At 41.2% G+C, this 19,265-nt stretch overlaps 2 protein-coding genes across 5 annotated transcripts in view; one reads left to right on the top strand and one right to left on the bottom strand.

Moving 5' to 3' along the window:
• Frmd5 (FERM domain containing 5) overlaps positions 1-11,096 on the bottom strand; it is a 252,087-nt gene extending 240,991 nt beyond the window's left edge. Inside the window, exon 1 of one of the 2 annotated variants that reach the window (XM_090318463.1) lies at positions 11,024-11,096. The gene's annotated coding sequence lies outside the window, so the exon portion shown is untranslated. Of the gene's footprint in view, positions 1-5,565; positions 5,671-11,023 lie in introns of those variants that run through there. The other variant, XM_090318462.1, reaches the window with a different exon arrangement.
• Positions 11,097-11,473: 377 nt separating this feature from the next.
• The window catches only part of Golm2 (golgi membrane protein 2), a 37,718-nt gene continuing 29,926 nt past the window's right edge, over positions 11,474-19,265 (top strand). Inside the window, exon 1 of one of the 3 annotated variants that reach the window (XM_090318455.1) lies at positions 11,474-11,932. In XM_090318455.1, coding sequence (XP_090174581.1) covers positions 11,606-11,932 — 327 coding nt within the window. In that variant the 5' untranslated portion in view covers positions 11,474-11,605. The remainder of the gene's footprint in view (positions 11,933-19,265) is intronic. The other 2 variants (XM_090318454.1, XM_090318456.1) reach the window with 2 other exon arrangements.

Here is a 19,265-nt window from a genome sequence, read left to right as displayed (position 1 = left end):
GTAAAGAGAAAAGTTAATATGTGAACTAAGGAAAAAACTATTACACCACTTAACCAGCAGCCTCCTGGATGAATGTTGATGTCATATAAAAATTAAATGCACAGTGCCTGAAAAATTAGGAAGTGCTAAAAAAAAGGAGGAAAGAAGGAAGGAAGGAAAGAGAAAGAGAAGGAAAAGGAAAGGGAGGGAGGAGAGGAAGGGAAGGAAAAAAAGGAGGGCATTTTTTAAAGGACTCAGAGGCCAGAGGCGCTAGTCTCTGAAAGAGTTCCCAATTGTAGAAGCTAAAGTAATTTCATCCATAAATGTGGAAGGATAGTATTATATTACAACCCAAGGAATATAATATATATTCAATATTCCACACTAATATAAAAAATTATTGCATTAATGATGTGGAAAAACTGGAAGAAAACACAATTACTATTAGAACATTGCAGTAATATCTGATACAAGCAAAAAGAATCAAATGTGAAAATGAGTGGGTATAATGAAATACAAATAGAGTATAGAATCAACAGTAACATATCAATGTTGACTCAGTAGTTCTGACATATCTACATTTATGATATTAATGACAGGGAAAATTGAGTGAGGAAATATGGGGATCCTATGTACCATTCTATAAATCAAACCATTCTAAAGCCAAGGGCCAGTAATCTTAGTTACTCAGGAGGCTGAAATTTGAAGATAGTGGTTCAAATCCAGGTGGGGCAGGAAAGTTCATAGAGGCTTATCTCCAATTAACCACAGAAAAAAAAAAACAGAATTGGTGCTGTGGCTCAGGTGGTAGAGTGGTAGCACTGAGAAAAAGGAGCTGAGGAACAGCACCCAGGTCCAGAGTTCATAGTCTAGGACCAGGGGGTGGGGGAAGCTATTCTAAATTTAAAATTTTTCTAAAAACAAACAAACAAAAACAAAAACAAAAAAATAGTTTGTGGAGTTTTAAGAAGAAATAAGAGAGGTTGTGTGCAGTAGTAGAGCGCTGGGGCTAGCAAAAAAATATTTGCATAGCCCCCAAATATCTTCCACAAAAGATTTGCTAAAGAGAAAAGGCAGTGTTAAACTTACAGTATTAAAATAATCATACAGTGGAGAAACCTGCCGGCTACAACCTTAACAAAATGATCAAGTTTATCAATGACTGGAACTCAGACATGCTAATAATTATGTTTCCCTGTTAGGATGCTAAGGAAGGCATTATTGCCTCCCTGATATTTTTATCCCAAAATCTATAACTTTAATATAGTAATGAGAAAACATCAGATAAACCCAAAGAGAGGGACATTCTGCCAGATTCCTGATCAATACAATTGAAAAGTGTCAAGGTCATGAAAGACAGAGGAAGAGTCGACAGCAGAAGAGTATTACTAAAAAATGGATGACAGGCCGGGAGTTTGGCCTAGTGGTTAAAGTGCTTGCCTAGCATGCATGAACACCCGGGTTTGATTCCTTGGTACCACATACATAGAAAAAAGCCGGAAGTGGTGCTGAGGCTCAAGTGGTAGAGCTCTAGCCTTGAGAAAGTCCAAGGACAGTGCTCAGGCCCTGAGCTCAAGCCCAGGACTGGCAAAAAAAAAAAAAAAAAAAAAAAAAAAGGATGACATACAATTAAGTCTGTGGTTTAGTAAGTGTAACCAATGTTAATTTCCTAGTTTTGGTAAGCTACACAAGGGTTAGGTAAGACATTAACATTAAGGGAACTAGGAGTGATGGCACATGCCTGTAATTCCAGCTTTGTGGAAGGCAAAGTAGAAGATTCACAGTTCAAGGCTGGCCCAAAGCAAAAACCATAAGGCCATACCAGAAAACTAACTAAAATAAATTTTAACTAGTTGGGGATTGTGGGAAAAGCTCAAGTGGCAGATTATATATATATACAAACATGTATACATATATAATTCTAAAAATTAGTTAAAACAGAATTGTATGTAAATATTACAAAAGTTAGGTTTCTTTTGCTTTCTATGGATGAACTGTATCTTTTGGAAAGCTCTACTAGGTTTTAATATTCTAGGTAGTATTACTTAACAATATGTTCATATATATAAATTTGTCACTTTGCAAAGATGAATACCACTAGGACACAAGTTCTTTGAGAGCAGATTCCATATCTTTGATTCATAGCACACACTGCTGATTTTGAACTCTGCTATGTGTGTATATCTAGTATATACGTGTGCACTTGCGGAGGGAGCAAAAGATCTGAAGGATATAGGTGTTCCTAAAATTGAAGATCTAAATACAGAAATGAAACATTAAATGAATTAAATGAGCATGTGGTATAAGTTCAGATGCTATAAACTCTTCAATCTTTTCCTGTCTCACAAACTTTTGGGCAATTTGACAAGGTATATTGGTCTTTACCACCTGAGGACAGGATTGCAGTGACAGCAGTGGCTGACGCACTGTTCACTTTTGTCTTGGGAGGCACCTTCTACCAAGTGTTCAACCAGACTTCTTCACATATCCATAAAAGAGCATCTCTATGGTGGCTTGTGAGAGTTGACAGCAGCTAAAAGTCACCAAAAAGGAAAATGATGAGGCAAGAAATAGCAGACTGCCTTTTTGCACTCCCACTTGGTCTCCAACCCAGCATGAAAAAGGGAATAGGGCCATAAATGAATACCAGAGAGAATATTTTGCCCAAATTTGAGAAGTGATGGGCAGAAGAATACAAATGGGAGATGAATCAGATAGGAGCTGTTTTTATCCTTTCTTTTTTTGTATCCTTTTCTTTATGTGTGTATCTGAATATATATGTGTAGCAAAGAGAGAAAGAGATGCAGAGAGAAAAAGTCTAGAATCCATTGCTGAGTGTTAAGAGGCCATATGTAGTCAGTTGCATATAGACATTTAGAGGTGTAGAATTGGAGACAAAATTGCTTCCTTGCCAATTTTTCTAAATAAATATGTTCACAGATTTCATAGCATTAATGAGCTGCAAAATAACTGCATATTGAAGCTGGATGCAACCATCTATACTAGGTTTGAATATAAACAATATAAATGAGAGAGGTCAACTGTTCAAAGATGGTTAAATAAGAAGCCAGTTAACATGAAAAAAGGAGGAATATATGGTTTAGATATCAGATGTTAGATTCATGGCTAATTTATTATGACTTCATAGTTTACAGGAATTGAGAGACAGATGGACAGACAGCGGTGGGGACTGAAACCAATTCTCATCCATTCCAATTCTCATATATAACATATGCTGCTATAACATACGTGGTGTGTGTGTGTGTGTGCTATTACTGGGACTTGGAACTCAGGACCTGGGGGCTGTTGCTTAAGATTTTTCTTTTTCTTTTCTTTTTTTTTTGTTGTTGTTGGTCATGGGACTTGAACTCTGGGCCTGGGCATTGTCCCTGAGCTCTTCAGCTCAAGGCTACCACCCTACTCCTTGAGCCACAGACCTACTTCCAGTTTCCTAGTAGTTGGTTATTTGGAGATAAGAGTCTCACAGAGTTTAGTGCCCAGGCTGGCTTTTGAACTGTGATCCTCAGACCTCAGCTTCCTGAGGAGCTAGAATTACAGGCGTGAGCCACTGCACCTGGCACTTCTTTCTTTTTGCAAGTCCTGGGGCTTGAACTTAGGGCCTGGGCACTGTCCTTGAGCTTTCTCAAAGCTAACACTTGAGCCACAGCACCACTTCTGGATTTTCTATATATGTACACCTGGGGAATCTAACCCAGGGTTTCGTGCATGTTAGGCACTCTATCACTAGGCCACATTCCCAGGGCACTATTATCACTTTTATTATCCACTTTAGTGATAGACATCACCCAGAAGTAAAATGTAATGCAAAACAAATTCCAGCTTATTTTTTATTTATTTATTTTAACTGTATTTTTTTGTCTTTTCTTTTTTGGTACTGGGGATCGAACCTAGGCACTTGCTAGGCAAGCGCTTTGCCAGTAAGCTACATCTCAGCCCGAGAAGTTTGGTTTTTTTTGTTGTTTCATTTTGGTTTTTTTGCCAGTTGTGGGGCTTGAACTCAGGGCCTGAGCACTATTCTTGGACTTTTTCTCCAGGCTAGAGCTCTACCACTTGAGCCAGAACACCACTTCCAGCTTTTTTTCTGTGGATGTGGTACCAAGAACCTGATCTTCGTACATTCTAGGCAAGCACTCTACCACTAGGCCAAACTCCCAGCCTCTTATTTATTTATTTATTTATTTATTTATTTATTTTTTGCCAGTCCTGGGCCTTGAATTCAGGGCCTGGGCATTGTCCTTGGGCTTTCTCAAGGCTAGAACTCTACCACTTGAGCCACAGCACCATTTCTGGCTTTGTTCTATGTATGTGGTACTAAGGAATGGAACCAGGTCTTTGCACATGCTAGGCAAGTACTCTATCACTAGGCTAAACTCCTGGCACCAGCCTACTTTTTTTTTTTTTTTTGCCAGTCCTGGGCTTGATTTCAGGGCCTGAGCACTGTCCTTGGACTTTCTCAAGGCTAGAGCTCTACCATTTGAGCATCAGAACCATTTCAGGCTTTTTTTTATGTATGTGGTACTGAGGAATTGAACCCGTGTCTTCGTGCATGCTAGGCAAGCGCTCTACCACTAGGCCAAACTCCTGGCCCACCAGCCTACTTTTTAAATGACAAAAGCTTTACCTCCTTTGTGTTTTCAAAGGTATTTTTCAGCATTTGTTTCCTTATCTGATTTATTTTTTGATCTGAACATTTATTATCTTTTTTGTTGTTGTTGTTCCTTTACTTTCTTAATATGTAGCCCTGGGTGGCTTCAAATCTTCATCCTCCTACCTCATCCTTCCAAGTGCTGGGTTTACAGGCACGTGCCACATGACTGGCTTTTCACTATGTTTGTAAACATTTTGAAACCATGGAATAATTTCTATTTTTAGAGGAAACAATCAGAAAAAATTGACACTTTTAGGGTTTTATGTGGTTGAAAGATCAAGGTTGAACTAATTATCATGAATGGGAAATAAGTCCTCATCAAACATAACATACACCGGTCACAATGCTAAAGGATGTAAAACCAGTCAAAGATCTTTGACTTTAGAGATGCTAGTCTATAAAAAGGTGAACAATATATAAATGATAGCTACCAGTAAAATAGTAAATTGGCTGGAGGCATGGCTCAGTGGTAGAGCACCAGCCAGCCTAGCAAGTGTGAGGCTATGTTCAAACCCAGTACTGCCAATACATATACACACACACACACACACACACACTATTACACATGCAGATTAGGAGTAGTAAAGTCACAAAGATGACTTTTGAGAAAAGACATCCAAATAAGTCTTAAAGGACTAGAGAATGAAAGGAGAGAAACCATGTACCAAGGTATACAGACATGAAATGGCATTGTGATTTAGTAACATATTATTTGACAATAGTGGCCTAGCTATGGAAATAAATAGTATTTCTTTAAAGTACCAACAATTTTAATGGACACTTAAATAATTGTAACAATGCCCAAAAGCCAAAAGAAATAATATTTTACAAAAAGAAAAGGAAAGAAAAAAAAAAGAACATCATGCATACTAAAGATCATCATGCTACTAAGGAAGATTTTAAAATCACAACATCACCTTGGTATGAAATGGGTAGGAAATGATCCTTGTGATCTCTGGCTTCCATTCAGCTTTAGGATGCAAAACTGACAAATCCAAATGTAAAACCTGAACAGGAGCCATGAAATCGGTTCAATCCATCATTGTGTTTCCTTGATACATATCACAGGGCAGCACTGCTAAAAACAACACAAATGACAGATGTAGTGAAAATGACGTTGAAAGAATAGCTTTTAGCTTCTACTGAAAGCTCAGACAATGGATAAATGAGGGTCTGCTTAAAGGGCCCTGTATGACACATGACTAACACTGCTCTGAGCTGTGGCTTCCTTCTGAAAGTCCGTGCAGGAGGATTTATTGTGATGCCATGTTAGCATCTGCAGCAGGTATGCTACTGGGAATGAAGAAGCAAAGTAAATGTGGCTTAGAAAAATTACAGGATTATCATCAGAAGCCAGTCCCTCATAAAGTTCTACTGCATCAAATGGGGCCATATTTAATTGGGTCACTACAAAGCAATGCTTAGCAGAGAAAGCCACCATGAGAAGATTTGATGAACTGCAGTGCAGAGAACAAAAAAATAGGGCAGAAACATTGGGTTTCCTGCCAAGTCCAGAAAAAAATACATTGCAGCAGACTGTGCAGAGGCATTACTGTCTTTTCATTGGTTGCCAAGAATCTAAGTTTTTTTTTTAATTGCAGAGGAAATAGAAGCAAAATGTTAAGAAAAAGAGCCATTAGGTTTTGAAAAGATAGATGAGAGATGTGACTAATCAGTCAAAAATATTTATTGAGTCTGTACTAAGTGCTATGATATTGTTAACTACATTGTTACCTGCAAAGAAAGAAAAGGAAAGTGATAAAATCCATGCTTTCTGGAGCTGACAGCTGAATGGAGAGAGAAGGCACACCAATGTGAGGATTGAGTAACAATCCACGACAGTACTATGTTCTGTGATCATTGCCATTTTTTTGACAGAACTTAATAATTTTTAATAAGTATAGAGCTGCAATCCACATTTGAATTCTCTCTACTTCAAAAGGCGGATTCTAGATTGAGTGGCTCAAATGGTACGGTGCCTATTTAGCAAGCACAAAGTTCAATCCCAGTATCCTGAAAAGGACAGGCTTTCTGGTTATCATTGCCATTTTGATGCACTTTTGTAGACAATAAATGAAGCTCTTAGATGAAAAAGGCAGGAACTGAGCTATGACTTAGAAGAAAGTCTCGCTCTGAAAAAGAGAATTTATCCTTGTTCTTGGAGAAAGCTTAGGTGTTTTCCTTTGAATTTTTATTAGCATAGATTAATTGTACAGAGGGGTTTCATGGTGCCATTTCCATATATACATATAATATAGTTTGATTAAATTCATTCCCTCCTTTCCCTTATTCCCTCCCTCCCCATCAGTCATAAGGCTTGAACTTGGAGCCTGTGTTCTGTCCCTGAGCTCTTTTGCTCAAGGCTAGTGCTCCACCACTTGGGGCCACAGCACCATATCCATTTTTCTGGTGGTAAATTGGAGGTGAGTCTCAAGGACTTTCCTGCCTGGGCTGTCTTTGAACCTTGGATCGTGCAATCTCAGCCTCCTGAGTAACTAGGATTATAGAGGTGAGTCACCACTACCTGGCTATTTCTTTCTTAAGACCCCTCCCCCTCATTTCTCTCCACTCTTTAAAGTTTATAATAGGTTTTATTATGCTATTTTCATACATATATATATATGAAGCACTTAGATCCTATTTACTCTTCCATCACTCTTTCTTCTTGACCTGTTTTCCAACAATACCCTTAAAAATGTATGTCTTATTAGTATTTCTAGATTTCATATATGAGAAAAAATGTGATGTTTATCAGAAATTCTGGATTCTGACCCTTTCCACTTACCTTTCACTGGTAGAATAATATTAAATCAGTTTACTTCTTCAGATTTTCATCTTTATTTATAGAGTTTTAGACTAAGTAATCTCTAAATCCCCTTGCTATCTTCAAAGCCCATAATTCAATGATATATGAATTAAATGAGGCCAGGAGTTTGGCCTAGTGGAAGAGTGCCTGCCTAGCATGCACGAAGACTTGGGTTTGATTCCTCAGTACTACAAACATAGAAAAAAGCCAGAAATGGTGCTATGGCTCAAGTGATAGAGCCCTAGCCTTGAGAAAGCCCAAGGACAGTGCTCAGGCCCTGAGCTCAAGCCCCAGGACTGCTCCCCCCCCCAAAAAAAAAGAATTAAATGAGTAAAATAGTTAATAGAGCATTAAAACATATCTTGAGGCTGGTTATATTGTTCAGTGGTAAAGTACTTACCTAGTACATAGAAAGCCCCAGATTTAATTTCTAGGATCCATGAACATAAAATCAGATAAATTCAAAGAGGAGGAAGAGTTTAAGGATAGCATGGGCTGCATAGTGAGACCCTGTCTCAACCTCCCTCCTGACAAATTTTGGTTTTCAATGTGGTCATAAAGAAACTCAAGTGGTAGCATACTTGCCCAGCAAGTGTGAAGTCCAGAATTCAATGTGGGAGATGGTTTCCTGACCCTTTACTGTAAGACTAGTTTACAACAGGGAATATCAACTGTCCTATTCCGAGACTATATTCCCTTGCACCTGTGACTAACTTCAGGTCAGTGAGAAGTGAATAGAAATATATACTTGGAGCAATTTCCTTAAAAGTTGGGAGATGCGGAGCAACTTCCTTTTTTCTCTTGCTTCTTGGATCATGAATGTCACAGCTAGAGGAGGGAATAGTACCCCACATTGTAGGGGTGCTAGACAGTGAACTAGAGGAAGTCATGATGACCTGCTTCTGAATTTATTTGCTTACTTACGGGAGGGATTGAACCTACAGCCTGTCCTTAGGAAGCATGGGACCCTACTATTGGGCTATATCTCCACCCTTGCTTTAGGATTTCTTTTAGGTAAGAGAAAAAGAGGCTTGGGAATATGATTTAGTGGTAGAATGCTTGCCTAGCATGTATGAGGCTTGGGTTTAGACTCCTCAGTACCACATAAACAGAAAAAGCCAGACGAAGCCCTGTGGCTCACGCAGTAGAGTGCTAGCCTTGAGCAAAAGAAGCTCAGGGACAGTGACCAGACCCTGATTTTCAAGCCCCGGGACTTGTAAAAAAACAAAACAAGAGAAAGGAGGCTTCCTAATATTCCTAATGGCATATCCCTAATATGCCATTTTGTGGATGAGAAAACTAGAGTACTAGGGTAACTTGTCTGATGCTACAAAATTGATATGAAGCAGAGATGACTTTTAGTTCATATGTTCTTACTTCATATTCATAACACACAGTCTATTGCTCCTTGCTATAAAACTGTAGGAAATGTAAATAAAATATAGGAAATATTAATATAGGAAAATAACTTCACAAATATAGACCATAAAATAGAGCTCGACAGACGTAGCCTTCATGAGGTTGCCTTCTTTAGCACAGGTAATTCTGAAGGTGACTGATTATTCTGAGTTGTTGAGGCACATTGTAGTATCCACTATCTATGCATGACATATAGTGCTTTTCCTGTGCTTTAATTTCATTGATTTTTAAACCCAAGGATCCAGACAAGTTATCAGATTAGAGATAGCACACAGGCTATGTGCTCTTTCCCCCTAGTTAGTCAATAATAGTTGTATTTGGCTGGTATTTTTCTTATAATTGTGTTGAGTTAATGAGTTTTACAGAGGGAGACCAGGGAGTATTAACATCATCACAAAGCAAGGCCATATATGGTCAACATGATAGATCATTGTTGATATTAACTTCAATCTCCTGGCTTTAAAAATGGACTTTCATTTAATACCTAACCCCCATAACTTTCCATGGGAAAGCATTTATTTACTGTCTTGGTGATTTTTGGATTAGACTTATGAGTAGGTGGTGTGTAGGTTGATGTATAACCATCTGAAGAGAAAAAAAAAATGAGGAAAGACAATTGGTTTCCAAACTGCAGTTCTAGCATTTACTAGAGTATAGCTTTAGCCAAGTTGCTTGTGTATTTATGAAATATGCACGTGTTTCATACATTATAGCTTTGGCTATGCCAAAATTCCAAATAAAGAAAACATTCTTGGAAAGAGTAATCTTTTAAACAGCAACACTGAGCAGGTTATTTATTTATTTGTTTTTGGCAGTCCTGGGGCTTGAAATCAGGATCTGGGCTCTGTCCCTGAGCCTCTATGTAGTCAAGGCTAGCACTCTACCACTTGGGCCACGGCACCAGTCTCCACTTTTTCTGAGTAGTTTATTAGAGACAAGTGCCTCACAGACTTTTCTGCCTGGGCTGACTCTGATCTGGGATCCTCAAATCTCAGCATCATGAGTAGCTAGAATTACAGGTGGGCTACTGGCACCCAGATCGTTCATTATTTTTTTTTCTGCGAGTCCTGGGCCTTGAACTCAGGACCTGAGCACTGTCCTTGGGGTTTTTCAAGGCTACAGCACCACTTCCGGCTTCTTTTTCTATGTACGTGGTACTGAGGAATCAAACCCAAGACTTGCTCGGCGAGCACTCCACCATTAGGCTAAACTCCTGGCCCCAAAGCAAGTTAATTTTTTACTGGCTGAGCAGTATAATCTAATAGGAGTAGAAGAGAAGTGAAAGGGTAATTATTCTGAATTTTGGCCTTGCTTCCTTTTGCTATTTTTTTTTTTTTTACTCTAGTGGTTAATTGGAGATAGGAGTCTCCCAGACTTTAGTGCCCGAGCTGGCTTTGAACCATGATCCTCAGATCTCAGCTTCCTGAGAGATTACAAGTGTAAACCACCACGCCTGGCTCTTTTTTTTTTTTTAAATGGGTAGGTGACACAACTCTGTCTTGTATTTCTCATCCGGAAAACTTTGTTGAAAGCATGAGCCTATGTATGCAGAAACAACTTGCAAGAGAGCTATTAGTTCTAACTCAGGATACATTCGCTGCCATTAAGGATGCCTTAGTGAACCACCATTCACAGTCACTGGAGTGAAGGGGGTGGGGGGAAGACTGTTCTGGATTATTTGGAAATTCAGTTGGACCAAAAGCAGCAATGCTCAAAAAAAAAAAAAAAAAAAGGAGCTTTTTGAAATCCATTCTGCAGTAACCTTGGCAACCAGGCTGGCACCACCCTTCAGTCCTCCAGGCTTAGCACCTCCTGCTACCCCCCGCCCGCCCCTACCCGTCCTAATGTCTAGGGCACCGCTGTCTGGCGGTCTTGGGTTGTTAACGTTGTTTTCTTTCTATCTCGTTAGCAAACAAAACAAAACAAAACAAAACAAAACGAGAGCATTTCCTACGGAAGCTTTCCAGTCACTCCATTCCGGGCGGCGCTTCACCTGCCTTCCCCGCTGAGGGTCGGTGGCAGCCCGAGGCGTCCTCAACTACAACGCCAACGCCCCCTTGAGCGGGCTGGCCTGAGGAACTCTCTAGACTGGGGGAGGCAAGGAACAGGTCCCTGTAAGAAGGGACTGTCACACAGGTGTGCGGATTTACCTCAGACCCCCACCGTCGTCCACGCCGCGCTAACCGGGCGGAGATAAACCTCGCGAGATAACGAGCCAAAAGGGGCGAGAAGAAGCCCAAGGGTCTCGCGAGAAGAGGTGGGTGGGTGGGGGGGCTGTCGGAGGAAACGGACGGAAGAATGGCCCCCTAGGCGACCCGGCCCTCGCTTTGTGGGCGGGGCCAGACGAAACCCGCCCCCTTCCGGCTCTTTTCCCCGCCTCCTCAACCCTGAGGTGTTGGGCCGGAGGGGGCGGGTGCGGCGGCTGGATTTCTCTCTTTCTCTCTCTTTCTCTCTCTCTCTATCCCCCCTCCCGCCCCCGTCTCTCGGTTTCCCGCGGCGGGTGACGAGGGTTTAAGTGTGGAGCCTTCGGAACGCACTTGGGCCACATTTGAGGAGGGGGGGCGGGGAGGGACCTGCGGCTGGCGGCCCCGCCCCCTTCTCCTGTTCGGCCCGGCGAGCGGCTGAGCCCGCCTCACGCTTCGGCCGGCCCGGGGGCCGCGTCCCCGGGGCCACTCGTCTGTCTGGGCCTGAGCTTCTGCCTGCCGGTGTCGGCGGCGGGGAGGGCCCTCTCCATGGTGGGTTTCGGGGCTAACCGGCGGGCTGGCCGCCTGCCCTCCTTCGTGTTGGTGGTGCTGCTCGTGGTCGTGGTCGTCCTGGCCTTTAACTACTGGAGCATCTCCTCTCGCCACGTCCTGCTTCAGGAGGAGGTGGCCGAGCTGCAAGGCCAGGTCCAGCGCACCGAGGTGGCCCGCGGGCGTCTGGAGAAGCGCAATTCGGATCTCCTGCTCTTGGTGGACACGCACAAGAAACAGATCGACCAGAAGGAAGCCGACTACGGCCGTCTCAGTAGCCAGCTGCAGGCCAGGGAAGGCCTGGGGAAGAGATGCGAAGATGACAAGGTAAGGTCGAGCCCTTTTCTCCTCACCCGTAGTTATTTATTTATTTTTTCCTTCCAGCTTTGGGGGTGGGGATGTTAGCCTAGCAGTGTGTTTGTCTGAGCCTTTCCAGGATCGTTGCCTTGTGATCGCCCTTTTAACCCCTAACAAATCTCAATGTCTGTTAAATTTTTTTTTTTCCGATTTATCAGTGTACCACAAGTATCTCTGTCTAGTCCCTGCTGGAGACTGGCTGTTAAGTTCTGGTTTTTCAGGAGTGGCCTATGTGTGGATGTCGCCTTTTCTCCCAGCTCAGCTGCTGAGCTGGCAGTGGTAATCATTTTGGCCTCTGGCTGCAAATCTGGAGACTGCCAGGTTTCATGTGGTTATTGTGGTATTATCATTATTTTGTGCATACTGAGCAATATTAATTTAAAAAGTGAGGCCTCTTTTAACTCCTTTTGATGGTCAACGTATTTTTGAAGTAGTTATCACTTCTTTTTTATAGCTCAGTGTACCTCAGAATCAGATATTATTGCCTTTTGTGTGTATGATCAATGTTATATGGAACCAGGATAGATATCTAAGCTACATATGTACTCGGACATAGTTAATCTCTCATCTACAGAATTTGAATTGTTAATGAAATTAGCCCAAATGGGAGAATCTAAAAATAAGTTCTGAGGAACAGAATCTTATGTCTCATTGCTCCCGAAAGAAGATGAAATGAAATTGTGTATGTAAGAATAAGCTGTTAGGTTTGGTGTCATATGTAGTTAGAAATTCCAAAGTTTTAAATTGAAGAAGTTTAAAATTGAACAGTGAACATACCTGCTACTAAACAAGTATTTGTGATCACTATTGTATTGCTAGCTATGTTCTTAGTTTGTGACTTGATGCAACTTCTGCTATAGCAAGAGTTGAGAAAATGTTGGGGTGAGATAAGAGATGCCTTGCTTTTTGAACTCTTTAGTAATCTTTGCTTTTGTGTGTGTGTGTGTGTGTGTGTGTGTGTGTGTGTAAATTCCTATTATAATTCTAAGAGTTTTTATTTACCTTGTATTTCAAAATTACCTATAGTATATCATTATGAATTAAAATCCCCATGAGCTTCCAACTTGCTGAAGATAGGGGGAGAGGGGTCCTTAAGTAAGTACTTCCTAGCTGTCCTGTTTATCATTTTATAGAGGGCAAAGTATCAGCAAACTATCCACACACACACTGAACTCTGAAGACTGAAACTCTTTGATTGAGATAATAGGCAATATACATGAAATTTTAGAGTAGTAAGGTCTTCAGGCTGGGCACAGTGATTCATGCTTATAATCAGTCCCAGCGTTTGGGAAGCTGAGGCTCACTGAGTTCTGGGCTACAACGTGAGACCCTGTCTCAAAAATGAAAGCAAAGATCTTCAGACTTACCATGGATAAACATCACTATCACATTCTTCTCTGTAATATCAAAGATAAATCCTTTCTAGTACATACGTTAGAATCCATTTCTTCTATACATTGGACCATTATTACCAATTTTGGTCAGGTTTTCATTGGTTGCTTTTTTTCTCTTCCACTTACCTCAGCCCAAGTGCTGGGATTTCAGGCATGCACCACCATTTCTTTCTTCTCTTTTTTTTCCTTCTTTCTTTCCTTCCTTCCTTCCTTTCTTCCTTTCTTGGCCTTGAACTCAGGGCCTGGGCACTGTCCTTGAACACGTTTTGCTCAAGGCTAACACTCTGCCACTTGAGGCATGGCTTCACCTCTGGCTTTTTCTAGGTATGTGGTATTGAGGAATCAAACCCAGGGCTTCATCTATACTAGGCGAGCACTCTTACCACTAGGCTATGCTCCTGGCCCCCGCCACTTCTTAATGTGTTGCAATAAAATTTCAACAAACTTTTTTTTTTTTTTTTTTGCCAGTCCTGGGCTTGAGCTCAGGGCCTGAGCACTGTCCTTGGACTTTCTCAAGGCTAGAGCTCTACCACTTGAGCCTCAACACCACTTCCAGCTTTTTTTCTATGTATGTAGTACCGAGCAATTGAACCTGGGTCTTCGTGCATGCTAGGCAAGCACTCTACCACTAGGCCAAACTCCCGGCCCCTCAACAAACTTTTAACTTAAAGAACTTTTTCTTTTTTTTTTTTCTTTCCATATATTTTTTATTGTAATTAATGGAAGGGTTACATTATATTCACCAGATAGGTGCATTGCTTCACAAACATTGATACCCTTTCTCATGTCTTGGTCCCCATTTCCCTTCCCCACCCCTGCCAAGAACTTTTTCTTTTGGTCAGATAATGGAGCTTGAACACAGAGCCTGCACCCTGCCCCTGAGTTTTTTTTTGTTCAAGGCTAGTGCTCTACCATTTTCAGCTACAGCTCTCTCTACTTCCTTTTCCTGGGTGGTTAATTGGAGATAAATGTCTCACAGACTTTCCTACCCAGGCTGCCTTTGAATCACAGCCCTCAGATCTCAGCTTCCCGAGTAGCTAGGTTTACAGGTATGAGCTGCCAGTGCCCAGAATAAATGTTAAGTTCTTTGAAAGATTATCCTTTAAATTCTTCTGGGTTTCTGTTAGCTTTTAGTGCTGATAAAAAAAAAATGCCAGAGATTGATTCGTGCATCACTCCATATCTCAAGTTGTTTGGAAATATTAATCCTTGGTATATGTGTATGTTAACTTTGGAAATGGGCCTTTTTAGATTTAATTACGTTGATTTGAAGTCCCAGCATAGTCCACTATGACTAATGTCCTTGTAAAAAGAGAAACAGAATTAAACTGGAGATATGGCTTAAGTGGTAAAATGCCAGCCATGAGCAAAAATGCCAAGGAAAAGCTAGAAGCCCTAAATTCAAGTCCCAGTACTGCCCTTCCCCCCAAAATCCTTTTTGATGATAATTTGTCTTCTATAATATTCCTGTATATAACAGTGTAGTTTAGTGAAAAGAACAAGGTCTTTTGATTCAAACAAACCTGAGTTTACAATTTTGCTTTTTTTTTTTTCCAGTCCTGGGGACTGAACTCAGGGCCTGAACACTGTCCCTGGGCTTTCCTCAAGGCTAGAGTTCTACCACTTGAGCCACAGCACCACTTCCGACTTTTCTATGTATGTGGTACTGAGGAATTGAACCCGGGTCTTCATGCATGCTAGGCAAGCACTCTACCACTAGGCCAGACTCACAGCCCCTACAATTCTGCTTTTGAAAAAACAAAAACAAAACTTATTCAATCTATTTATTCACTCAAAATGAAGAGGATTTATGAAATAAAATAAGTAGAGACCAATCTGTTACAAAACTTGACATTTATTAATGTCAGTTCCTTTCTTTTGTTCATTGATACAGTTATTCCACCCCCTCCCTTGTTTTTTGGTCATGGGGCTTGAACGTGGGCCTGTGCACTGTTCCTGAGCTCTTCAGCTCAAGAAATATAATTATTCTTGACAACATTTAGGCTTCTATTATTCTCCTATTAATTCCACTGACAAAATACATATTGAATACCTGTTGAACTATGTATTAAAATGATCTTAAAAACATATCCCTATTATTCATTTTTGTCTTATTTACATTTTTCTCTTTTCTCTTACTCCATGATAAGAAACTGAAGAATCTTAAGAGGTTTCATAGAAATCATAAAACAAGATGCTTCTTGAAAAATGATGGCTAGCTGTGGAGGATGGATATAAAATAAATATTCATTTATATAGGCATTAGAATATGCTATAGGCAATACTTAAGGAGTGTGTTTTCTGTATGCACTTCTTTTTACTTGTCTAAATGTTTCAGTTGACTAGTTTTTGTGAATTCTCATTGATCTTACCTCTGGCTCTCAACAATGATTATGTCTATCTGATGTGCAGTTTGCCATCTAATAAGTGCTATTTTATGATAATAAAAAAATGATGGCTAGGATTTACTTATTCACAGGAAAGGGGAAAGGACATTCAGGGAGCTCCTTTCCACTGTGTACAGGAGAAACTTTCTCTCTTTTCTCAAAAAAAAATTTTTTTTTTGATAAGAGTAAAGGGAAATTCCAGCTGAGTGCTGGTGGCTCATACCTGTACTAGCTACTCTTAGCTACACAGGAGGCTGAGATCTGATGATTGTGGTTCTATGATAGCCTGGGCAGGAAAAGTCCACGAGACTCATCTCCAATGAACTACTCAGAAAAGGCTGGAAGTGGTGCCGTGGTTCAAGTAGTACAGAGCTACCTGTGAGCAGAAGAAGCTCAGGGACAGTGCAGAAACCCTGAGTTTAATCCTCAGGACCAAAAAAATAGCAAGGGGCGGGGCATGGAGTTCTTAATGCCTAGTGAGAATATCCAACATGTCACTCATCAGGGCAATATCAAAACAACAGTGAATGGCAGATAAGTAATAAGTAAACATTATAAAGCCTCTCTAACCTAGAATGTAGGATAGGGCCAGGTAGAGAGGTTGCAAGCAGTATCAACTGAAAGAAACCCGCAGCAATTACACTCATAGAGAAACGTACAGAAATTCCCAGTGATACCCAGAGGAGGAGATAGGACAGAGCAGTGGGGATGTGCAGAATTTGCAAAATGAGCACACTACATGTCTACATGCAGTAGGTTGGGGAGATAGTGCATTCATGAGGCAGAAACTACCCAGTGTTAGGATCCATTAGTGGCCGATAAGGCAATTTTGTAGGATGTGCCGGATGCTGCAGGCATAGGCGCCCCCCCCCACCCCCAAGAAAAACAAACAAACAAAAAAACAAACTAGAGATAACTGGGTCTGATTTGTTGTTATCTGAAGTTCCACCTCCAACTCAATACTCAGATGTCATAGCAATGACCAAGAGTAAGGTCTGTGAAGTCAAGGAATAGGCAGTATTTGGCATGAAGTCTGGGCTATAAGGGCTCTGAGGCCAGAGATTGTGTCTGGGGCATTCTGGGTACTCTCATCTGCTGCACCCAGGATTTTCCTAAGCCTGGCTTAAGGCTAGAGAGGGGAGTTAGTGCTAGGAAGGTACCCAAGATAGAGGGAACTAGCAGAAACCTGGGGACCTAGGAATATGGACTCTATCTAGATAAGGATAGGAACAGAGGCACAGGCCTTGAGGTAGATGGGCACAGTGTGGGCTCTCTAGGTAAGTGGCATAGTTGTTATGGGAGATGTTGTATTTATCCCAACCAGACCTATTTTGGTCTTGCTTCAGGTTTAGCCTTCCGCCAAGGCCACTCCAGTCCTGTTGGTGGGGTACTTAGTTATCTCATGTTGTTTCTCAGCTACTCCTCTCTATAAAGAGTATCTTCCTGTTGATTCCCTCAGGGTAGTGGAGGAACTAGGGGTACTGTGGGAGCTTGGGGCATTTGGCAGTCCAGTCTGGTAAGTGTCAGGAAGCAATTCTTATGTAGCCTGCCATATGATATCTGACTTCTGAAGTAATAGGAAGTACCTTCTGTGCTATGGGCAAAAACTACCATTTCTAAATTTTTACTAAGTAGTTGTACAAAGGAGTCTCAGTTTCAGAAGTCAGGTTATGAGTACAATGCATTTTGATTAATGTCACTTCTTCCATCATTCTTTCTCCATCTTATCTGTACCTAGTTCAGTTTTTACATCATATATATCAAATACGATTGTATTTGTTTACCCTTCCTCCCTTTATTTGTGTCCTTCCCCCACCATGTTTAGCTTCCTGGCATTTGTTTTGTTAGACAGTATGTTAGGAGCAACTATTCTTTTTTTTTTTTTTTTTTTTTGCCAGTCTTGGGCTTGTGCTTAGGGCTTGAGCACTATCCTTAGATTTTTCTCAAGGTTAGAACTCTACCACTTGAGCCTCAGCACCACTCTGGCTTTTTCTAAGTATGTGGTACCAAGGAATTGAACCCGGGTCTTCGTGCATGCTAGGCAAGCACTCTTATCACTAGGCCAAACTCCCAGTCCAAAGAGCAACTATTCTTTATAATTTTTGGATAACAAGTTAAGATTTCACTATTTTACCTATTTCCTCAGAAGAATTTCCTTGGCTATGTAACTTATGGGTAGGGATGAGAGGGAGAAACTAAAAGTAAAAGAAGCAGTGTTCTTATGAAATGGTTGTCCCTCTTTACAACCCATTAGTAGTAACAATAAAAATTATTATTGTTGTAGGGGGCCGGGAGTTTGGCCTAGTGGTAGAGTGCTTGCCTAGCATGCACGAAGACCCTGGTTCGATTCCTTGGTACCCCACATACATAGCAAAAAGCCAGAAGTGGTGCTGAGGCTCAAGTGGTAGAGCTCTAGCCTTGAGAAAGTCCAAGGACAGTGCTAAGGCCCTGAGCTCAAGCCCAGGACTGGCAAAAAAAAAAAAAATTATTATTGTTGTTGTTGTTGTTTTTAAAGACTTCTTGGATTGAAAGTCCAGATTTCCCTTTAGGGTCAGCTTAGGTGAGTTTTGCAGCAATTTCAGATTCTCTCAGTGCTTTGATTCTGAATTGTTTAACTTCCTTACAATCTCTTTGGCAGGGAAGATGGTCCTTTGAACAGTGTTACCTCAGGGCTTTTGCTCAGTTGTCTTTTTGTGTGTCAGACTAGGTCCTTCTAAGAATAACTTTAAAACTTATCATCGGGGGCTTTTACTGTTCAACATCAAATAATTTCCTCTCCTTTTACAATATCTATTGATTGATGGATGGATTGATTACCCCAGTACTGGGGCTTGAACTCAGGGCCTGGGAGTGCTTGTGTCCCTTAGCATTTTTGTTCAAGGCTGATACTCTTATCACTTGAACTATAGCTTCACTTCCTACATTTTAGTGGTTAATTGGAGATAAAGAGTTTCACAAACTTTCCTGTCCCTGCTGGCTTTGAACTTTGATCTTTAGATCTCAGCCTCCTAAATAGCTAGGATTACAGGTATGAACAACTGGCCCCAGCTTATTGGGGTTTTTTTTTTTTTGTTGTTGTTGTTGTTGTTGTTTTTTGCCAGTCCTGGGCTTGGGCTCAGAGCCTGAGCATGGCTTGGGTTTTCTCAAGGCTAAAGCTCTACCACTTGAGCCACAGCACCACTTCTGGCTTTTTCCTATGTATGTGGTACCAAGGAATCAAACCTGGGTCTTTGTACATGCTAGGCAAGCACTCTACCACCACGCCAAACTCCAGGCCCCCAATTGTTTTTCTTTTTCTTGCCAGTCTTGGGGCTTGAACTCAGGGCCTGAGCACTGTCCTTGGGCTTTCTCAAGGCTAGCACTCTACCACTGAGCCATAGCACCATTTCCAGCTTTTTCTTTGTATGTGGTATTGAGGAATCGAAGCCAGCCCTTGTGCATGCTAAGCAAACAGTCTACCACTAGGCCAAACTCCCAACCCCTGAATGGTGAGTTTTAATTTGAAGTTTGAGGTTTTGGTTT

The sequence above is a fragment of the Megascapheus bottae genome, chromosome 25 (assembly GCF_031878675.1).
Source record: "Megascapheus bottae isolate mThoBot1 chromosome 25, mThoBot2.hap1, whole genome shotgun sequence".
NCBI lineage: Eukaryota > Metazoa > Chordata > Mammalia > Rodentia > Geomyidae > Megascapheus > Megascapheus bottae.
Note: the sequence above shows the minus strand (reverse complement) of the source record. Positions and strands in the feature narration are given on the sequence as shown.